The 9,484-nt window shown below is 39.3% G+C and overlaps 1 protein-coding gene across 3 annotated transcripts in view; it reads left to right on the top strand.

Annotated features, from left to right (window-relative positions):
* Positions 1-2,725: 2,725 nt before the first annotated feature.
* HBS1L (HBS1 like translational GTPase) overlaps positions 2,726-9,484 on the top strand; it is an 86,366-nt gene continuing 79,607 nt past the window's right edge. For 2 of the 3 annotated variants that reach the window (XM_038526068.1, XM_038526067.1), the window contains exons 1-2: positions 2,726-2,939; positions 6,792-6,857. In XM_038526068.1, coding sequence (XP_038381996.1) covers positions 2,897-2,939; positions 6,792-6,857 — 109 coding nt within the window. In that variant the 5' untranslated portion in view covers positions 2,726-2,896. The remainder of the gene's footprint in view (positions 2,940-6,791; positions 6,858-9,484) is intronic. The other variant, XM_038526069.1, reaches the window with a different exon arrangement.

Genomic DNA, 9,484 nt, shown 5'->3' with positions numbered 1-9,484 from the left:
TGAAATCATGTGGGTATTTGTCTTTCTTAGAGTCTCTATTTTTTTAATTCATTCGTTCATTCAGCAAACATTCAAAGTGCTGCAGGAACAAAAAGCTTTCAAATTAGTTGGGTAGAGAACTAGCGTTTATTGAGTATTGAAGGAGTTCAGAGTCTTTCACCCCCAAAATATGCCACTTTGGCATACTGATTATTTTGAGCTGAAGGAACTTCAGAAATAGCAGACCTATTCTTTTTTATCTAAAACAGGCCATAAAATTTCCCATGAGAATTGATACTGTACAAACTTACTGAATTGATACTGAAATGGATCTGTACAAACTTACTGAAATAGCCTTTATCTTCCACTTGTTTTATATCCCCTTGTCCCTACATTTCCTAGTTACTTCCCCACAATTTCCTACCCATAGCTCATACCCCGTTATCAATTCTTGACAAGTTGATTCTTTGCTTAAAAGGTATAAAAGCTTCCTGTTCTGGTCATTTCTTCTGATCTTCATTCTCTTGGGAAAGCTCCCATGTATGTGTAAAAATTTGAACTTGTACACTTATCTCCTGTTCATCTCTCTTATGCCAGCTTAACTCTTAGAGTTAGAGAGCCAAAGAAGGTAGGGAATTTTTCTTTTCTTACAGAATTTATTACGTAACAACTACTGTTTTTACATCCCTCACTTCATTTATTTTTCACAAAACAGAAGACATATTTATATACCCATTTTACAGATAAATTGAGCCCAAAGAAGTTAACAGAAAGTGTCAGAACTGGCACTGAAATCCAGGTTTGTCTGACTCCAAAGTTATGGTACTTTCCATCAAACCACAATATAAAAATCACAAGTAAAGTGTTCTGGGAGCAGAGAATAAAATCCCTAACTTTCTGAGAAAGTCAGTGAAGGCTCTGCTACTGAGATGCAGTCATGGCTCTAAAAAATATTTAGTATGTTAAAAAAAAGTGTATTGTTGATGAACCAGAGGCACATTATATACTATTCCTCAGGCAGAAGCAATATTTTCTTCTTCATTGCTTTGTAGTATCGTTTATGTGGTCAATTTATAACTCATCCACCTCATGCCTCAGTGAGTTACACTGAAGCTTGTAATTGACAATTACAGTGGGCTGGAAGCTGCCATTTGTAGTTTGATAATGCCTAATATTTTAAAGCATCCTCTTAAAAGGATAATTTATTATTTACCACTCTGTGTGTTAGATACTATTACTATCTCCGTTTTACAAAGAAACAGGCTACAACATAAAAATTATCTAAAAGTGTAAAATAAAGAAAACCTTTGAGCTATATAAAATTAGCAACTATTTTTGTGTATAATTTTGTCTTGGAACTACATTAAACATCAGTAATAGTTAAGAACAATCACCTGGCAGGCAGACACAGTCAAATGCATGTGTAAATTATATTTCAAGTCATTTACAAATATGAACTGCATTTGCATCATTATTATCTTTTTATTATGTATAACAAAGTTGAGTAAGCTTTCAATTCATTTCTAGAATTTGATGTAAAGTATCACCATTTCGAAAACACAGGCTAAAACTGAAATGTGATTTGTTCAGTATAATAATGATGTTGGTTTTTTACATGGCATCATCCACTTCGTATTTTTTCCCCACTTGTGTTCTAAGAAATGAGGGTAGCTAAAGCCAGTACTATGTTTAAAAAAAAGCTGTATTTAATACTGTAAGCATGTTACGCATGCTTCAATGTTCAATGAATGAATGTTCAATGAATACGCATAGAATTTTTTTTTAAGATTTTATTTATTTGACATAGAGAGCACAAGCAGCAGGAATAGTAGAAGGAGAGGGAGAGGCAGATTCCCCCTAAGCAGGGAGCCCAATGTGGGCTCCACCCCAGGACACTACGGTTATGACCTGAGCCCAAGGCAGAGGCTTAACCGACCGAGGCGCTCAGGCGCCCCTGCTCAGTCTTCTTCATGATGCTGATGATAATCGTCTGTATCCCCAGGGTATCCCAGCTGTTCACCAGGCACGGTAACGCAGGATGGAGCATATACGTGAAAGCATAGTGATCTTTTGCAGCCAGGTTCTCCGTTAAACCATATATACCCATGTAACCAAATATATATATATATATATATATATATATATATACCCATCTCCCCCCAAATCTAGGACTAATTAATTCTTTTTTTTTAATTTTTACTTATTTATTTATTTATTTTTTAAATTTTTATTTTTATTTATGATAGTCACACAGAGAGAGAGAGAGAGGCAGAGACACAGGCAGAGGGAGAAGCAGGCTCCATGCACCGGGAGCCCAACGTGGGACTCGATCCCAGGTCTCCAGGATCGTGCCCTGGGCCAAAGGCAGGCGCCAAACCGCTGCGCCACCCAGGGATCCCGGACTAATTAATCCTTAAACCAAATCTGCACACGTTTGTGAACGCCTATTATGGGCCCGTCTCAAAGACGAAAGTTACAGAAGTTTCCTGCTTCAACGGAGCACACAGTCAGCTTCACTGTCAGAAACCAGATTCGGGAAATAACCTGGGACGCTGACGTAGGCCAAGGACTCCCGGCTCCAAGCTTTTGCTCTAAATCGACAAACAGTAGACGCTGGGATCCCGCCCCTTTTAACCTTCTGCCAGCCAACCTATCTGTGGGCAGGCCCTCGTCGAAAGACTGTCTCCGTGCGCATGTGTGCGCATGCGCCCCAGGGAGGTGAGCCCCCCCCCTCCCGCCCCCAGGGAGCCGCCGTGCAGTGCGCAGATAAGACGTCGCGCGTGCGCAGGCGCTCGGCGCAGAGGCCTGCCGGAAGCCAAGATGGCGCGTGTGTGTTGTCCAGGTCGCAGTCGGCGCGGTATCAGTACTTAAGCCGTGTGTTTTGTGAGGAGCTGTGGCGAACGCCCTCTCCGCCGCCATGGCCCGGCATCGGAATGTCCGAGGCTATAACTACGATGAAGGTAAGTGGCAGGGTCGTGCCGGGACGTCATTTTCGCGGTTCCAGCTGGGACTCCCCGCCCGTTGGCTTGCACTTGGATCTGTGAGTTTCTGGTGAGTGGTGCCAGGCTGGAATTCAGAGTAGGCTCGGTTGGAGAAAATAACAGTACGTCCGAGTGCCAGCGAATGGCACTGTTTTAAGTCGTGATTTCTGCCCTCTGGTATTGATTTTATTTATTTAGGGCGGGGAGGTACCTCGTCGTATGGGAAAAGACATTTAGGAAGGTTGGGATCTCTTGGTATTTATGCACGTAAGCATTATCATCTCTCCCTCCTATTGTCTCCTCCCAGGTCGGGTAGACAATTGCCTACTTGTAGGCAGTCTCTTCCCACCCCGCTTTCAAAAGTGCCCGTGAAACGATGCTTATTTGTAAAAGACGGATTGACTTCATGCTTACCTTCAGCTCTTGTGCTGTAACTTAGATATACATGGTAAATAGTTCATGTTTGTTCACGCATACTTAGTACAGAACCTGACTTGAGCTGACAACTTATTTTCAATGGATTTCAAGTTAAATTGGAGACTTAGGAGATGATAAGAAAGATAGGTATTAAAAAGGTCAAGTGAATAAGTGGATTAGTTGATCTTGAGGTGTATACTCAGTTCTTGGTTGATAATGCTCAATTAAAACGTATTTTGGAGTGGAGGGGAAAAAAAAGCAGTACTAGAAGCAAGGGGGCTCTGGAACATCTTGATTTTTAAAAAATGAAATAAAAGATGTACATATGAATGTTCTCTAGGAGTTAGAATTCTAAAGTTTAGGAGAAGTGCATCATCTCTATGCAATAGATAATTGGCATCACCAAGTATCATGCAAACTAAAATTATAAACAAAAAACGAAGGAGTGCAAAAAGGGAGTAAAGACCTATTGCTTTTTAAAGTGCAGATCGTGTAAGTGTGCTTAATATGTTGGTGGTTGTTATTGGCACTGCCAGACGATTATTCTAGAACATCAGTATACCCCAACCTTAGCAGGGAGTGGCTAACAACCTGTGCTACATTTGGAGACTGTCATCTACTTGGCCTGGCACATTAGGTTCCTGTTGTTCACTTCACGTTGGTGGCCCTTTTAAGTGTTGCAGTGTGTGTAAGCATGTCTTGTGGATCACTGCTACCTGAGAGATGACTTTAGCCTGAAAGATATTTTTGAGGTTTTGATATAAAAAATATGAATAGGCCTAATTGCAACTTACTCATTTTTTAAAATAAGTACTTATAATTTCCTCAGCCTACATTAATTGGGGACTTAGAGTACTGCACTAAGCTATGGGGACTGATACTGATAGTAAGATGTTTGAGGGAATCTAAAGGGAGAAATATACAAGTGACAGATGATTCCGGTATGACGTGCTACAGAAAGTATTCCCAAGGTGCAGTGGGAGTTATGTAAGTGAGCCTTATTCAGGGTGGGTTGGAGGAGTTTAGGCAGAATTTCTATGTGAAGGAAAGTCTTCCTAGAGGAGAGGTGCTTGGCCAGTGGGAGAGAGTGCTGAATATCTTACTGGGCAGCCCCAGTTCAGGTTGTCTTTTTTCATGTTTCTTTGGAACAATTGATGACATCATAAACGAGCTGTTCCTATAGCATGGGAGGTTCATTCCCATTTCCTGCTTATAGAAGTTCTGTTCATTTTAAGGATTCAGTTTCTTTTTTTTCTCAGCTGATATTTCCCCTTTCTATTATTTTCGAATAATAATTTGAAAATTCTCAAAAGTAATGTGACATTATTAGAGAGAGTATGTGCTTTAAACCTATTGGTTCCTCTTTTTAACTTTCACTTTGTTCTCTGTAATTTGGATAGTACTTTTGTACTTTACATGACTGTCTTTAGCTAATACTAAATTAGCTTCTAATTTAAAAGTATGGCATAGTCCATACTTCATTGTTATTTTTACTCTATTGTTCATTTCCTCCAGTAGCTGGTACAATGCTTTATGTGCAGTAAATACTGGAATTTTGTTGAGGAAAAGAGCCTCTTTACAAAGATATTAGGAATGAATTCTCTCCATCTTTTTATACTGTAGTACTGTTAGGGTCAATTTCAGTTGAAAAGCTGGCTTAGTAAAAATGTTTCTTGTCATATGAATATCTAAAAATAATATTTTGTAAATGGCTCCCCATTTATTTGCTAATATATTGTTTACTTGGGATTGTGATCCGATAATTTATTGATTCATACATTTTTTTTTGTAAAAGATTTATTTATTTATGATAGAGAGAGAGAGAGAGAGGCAGAGACACAGGAGGAGGGAGAAGCAGGCTCCATGCCGGGAGCCCGACGTGGGACTCGATCCCGGGACTCCAGGATCGTGCCCCGGGCCAAAGGCAGGCACCAAACCGCTGAGCCACCCAGGGATCCCCGATTCATACATGTTTTTATCCAGTAGTAAAATTTATCTAATTTCTCTTTGCTGTAAATATTTGGTCTCAGCCCTTGAACATGCTGTTCCTGCTATATAATACCCACAGAAACTATCCTTTGGAATTTGTTTAACTACTATATTCCAGAGAATCTTTCCCTAGCCACCCCACTCCCTGTTCTGTTTTTGATGTTCATATGTGTAATCCCAAATCACTGTTTTTCATGTCTCAAATACTTGTCATATAATTTTGTAATTGCTTGCATTCGTGTCTATGTTTCCTGTTAGATTTTAGATTCATAGAAATCTTGGAATGCACCTGTCATTCAGTGTTGTCCCTCAGATACATCTAGTAATCCCTGGCATAATCTATTTATCAAAAGAATAGATACATTTATGTAAATATATTTATCTTTCTTGTGCATTTTAATTTTAAATGGTCTCATTCATTAATTTATACTACAATGAGAACTAATTTAGTTCCAGTCATGGCTGGTAGTTGGCTAAGACAGAGGCCTTTCCTGAAGGACCTTATAGTCTCATGGAATGAAGCAGATATAGTGCTTCGAAGACAATCAATTGGAGAAGTGTGCTAGAGAGTAAAAGTGGCAGCGGGGCTTGTCTCTTTACCAGAGTGGTCAGGGAAAGACGTATGCAAATAGATGACATAGAGTTGGAACCTTAATGAGGAAAATAAAAACAGCCTTAGGAAAATATGGGCAAACTACATATTCTAGTCAGTAGGAAAAAAAGTCCAGCTAGCATGATCAGAGAGCGTAAGAGAATTTAGGATAAGATGTTTTCTTTTCTTTTTTTAAAAATTTATTCATGAGAGACACAGAGGCAGAGACATAGGCAGAGAGAGAAGCAGGCTCCTTTTGGGAGCCTGATTCAGGACTCCATCCCAGGACCTCAGGATCATGACCTGAGCAAAGACAGACGCTCATCCACTGAGCCACCCAGGTGCCCCGATAAGTTGGTTTTTGTAGAAATTAACTAGCTCAACACGAAGAAAAACTTTTCATGATCTGCTCGTATATCCTGTACTAGTCCGTTGTATGGGAAATAAATGCTTTGGTCACAGAAGGCACTTGATGAAAAAATGAATGGAAGACGTATTTCAGATTTTAATACTGGAGAGAGGATTCAAGTTTGTGGTCTTTGGTACTATCCTTTTTTGATCACATGCAATAAAAACTTGGAACAATTTTAATAAAACCCAACTAGCTTAAAAACTGAAGAACTACATATGCCTTGATGAATATAGAAAGTCGGTAAGTACCTACTTTGTGGGTAAAGTTTTTAGAATTTTTTGGAAAAGTAGACATTCCAAGTTTCCTTTAATTTTGAGGTACAATTTAATTTAATTTGGAGAGAAGTTAGATGCTTTCTTGTTAATAGCTAAGAATATAAAAAGAACTTGGGAAGAATTTATCTCTTGTGTTTTTATTTTAGATTTTGAAGATGATGATCTCTATGGCCAGTCTGTCGAGGATGATTATTGTATTTCGCCATCAACAGGTGACTTCTAAAAAATACTTTGATTTCCATTGTTTGGATGTTAAAAAATGTTAAGTATTATTGTCATTCTAGGATTAGTTCCATATAGTCTTATGTGTCCCATAAGACTATAATATTATGTAACATTTAAAAAGATATCGTTTTTAACCCTTAAAGGTATATAAAATCATTTCTTTATCCATGAATAGAATTATAAAGTTTTGATTTCATAATTTAGCTTAAAACAATTTGAAGAAAACTTTGAAAACTATGTTTTTTCCAATATTCTTTGTAATGTTTTTTCCAGTATTCTTTGTAACATGCAGTTAATCTAAATTGTACCGAGATGGTAATTTAGTCAATAACAAAAATCTAGGACTTCTGAAGGCCAGTAGCAATTAATGTTATATACTCAGGAAATCTCTTGAATTTTGGAAACATTGAGATGTTATGCATAGACTTCCCTTCATACAGTACTTCAGTTTATCTACCATTAAACAGCTTGCTAAATGAATCAAATATGTGTGGTTCAGTTCTCTGGAACCAGAGTGATTTAGAGTTCACATTCCTATAGGACTCTACATCAGAGCTGCATCTCCTGTCTTACCTGCAGAAAGAGTTCTTCTTTGCCACCATATAAAGAAAACATGAACATTCGTATCTTCTTTTCAGCATAGAGTGTTTGACCAGACCATTTCTATAATTTTCCTAATAATATGTTTGTCTTCAAACTTCAGCCTACTCTAGAAATAGTTGATTAAAATGCCCTCCTGGATTTTTACTATGCCACAAAGGGGTAAAATTAAATTCAGTTAGGTATAATAGAAATATAATTCACAAAACTCATTTTCTCCAAGTTTAAAGGCTTAATATAATTAACATTTGTATTGAAATCCACCTTGTCTTTAGTACTATATTGTTTATGGAGCTGTCCTATAGACCTGTGCCTGCTTTAATCTCACTTTTAGTCTCTGAAGACCAAATATGTCCCTTCTGACTTTACAGAATTCCTTTTAGTATATGTGCTGCTGAAGCGAGCACAAATTCCTTTTTCTTTATACAGCATAGGTGTTCCACAAGTTGTCTTAGCACCTCCTCTGTTCCTGCCATTGCTTATCCTGTGACTTGTTCCTCTGAAATGCATCTAGCTCTTCATTGGTACTCTCATCATTTAGCCGTAGTAATCAAGGCCTTTCCTTTCTTGTTCTAGTGTTACACTGTTACCAGTCAGGATCCTGTTAGGAGATAGAAATTGCACTGGTTATCAAGGAGGTGGTAACTTCAGGAAGCATACCTAGTTCTAGAGGAGCATATGGGTGAGGTTAGACCCTTGGAGGACTGGGACTTAAACCTGTGATAAGACGGTTATGCTTTGCTTCTGAAGTTCAGAAGAAGGACTGGTGAATGGGGACTCAGACCTCTGAGGAAAGGGACACTGCGTGGCTGGTAGTGGTATTGGTGAAAGGACCCTGTGAAGCTGGGATTCAGCCTTTTGAAGAGGGAATACTAGCTGGTTGGCTGGTCATGGTGTCTGAAGGATGTGGCTAGGGACACATGGAAGCTGGTTCTGGGAGTTTTGGACAAGCTCCTCACTGGTACTAATTGCTGTTATTGCAGCATGCAGTATTGCAGGGTCAAAGGGGGCTGGACAAGAAGCAATAGGAAAGGAGCATGTGCCTTCCTCTCCTGCTCCCCCCCACCCCCCAAGATTTTATGTATTTATTTGTGAGAGACACAGAGAGAGAGGCAGAGACATAGGAAGAGGAAGGAGAAGCAGGCTCTAGGTAGAGAGCCTGATGCAGGACCCTATCCAGGGACTCTGGGATCACACCCTGAGCCAAAGGCAGATGCTCAACCTATCCAGGGACTCTGGGATCACACCCTGAGCCAAAGGCAGATGCTCAACCGCTGAGACACCCAGGCGTCCCCCTCCCCTGGCCTTCTGGTCTCCTTTTAGCATCTCCCCATTGGCTGATCCTAAAAGGGAGCCAGCTGTCGAAGAAATGAACTTCCTAGAGACTGCAACCCTAGCATCACAAGACAGAATAAAGAAGGCTGGGTTTGAAGATGAGAGATGGCTTAATAAGCATTCCTTATGTAGGGGTTCAAGGCCACATTTTGTAGGGATGAAGAATAAAAGAAATTTCATTTTTTCTAAGGAACCTCCCAGACACTTGCCATTTGCAGTTGTTAAAACAAAAACAAACAACTTCGTGGGTTAATCCTTTTGGGTTCTTGTAATAATCCTGTCACAGTTGGCTAGATGATAAAGTGATAGCTGGTAGCATTAACTTCATCACTCATATTGTAAGCTTCAGTAAAAAGCATGATATGTTCATGAAATAAGATAATGTGGGTGTGATAATTAGATTGGAGTTAAAAAAAATCTCTTCTACATAGTAGAGACTGGATTGAAGGTGGTACACGAGTGAATATACATAGATTAGTTTGGAGATTATTATACTAATCTAGAGACGGGGATATATGAGGACAGCGTTCTCAAAATGTGGCCCATATACCATTAACGTCCCTTCAGAATTTATTAGCAAAATAATTCTTGGCCCTGTTCCAGAGTTAGAAACTCAGAGTGGGGCACAGCTTCTGTTTTAACAAGCCCTCTATGGTATGTTGATGATTGCTTTGAGAAT

The sequence above is a fragment of the Canis lupus genome, chromosome 1, assembly GCF_011100685.1.
Source record: "Canis lupus familiaris isolate Mischka breed German Shepherd chromosome 1, alternate assembly UU_Cfam_GSD_1.0, whole genome shotgun sequence".
NCBI classification, from domain to species: domain Eukaryota; kingdom Metazoa; phylum Chordata; class Mammalia; order Carnivora; family Canidae; genus Canis; species Canis lupus.
The sequence above is the reverse complement of the archived record's forward strand: the minus strand, read 5'-3'. Positions and strand labels throughout refer to the sequence as shown.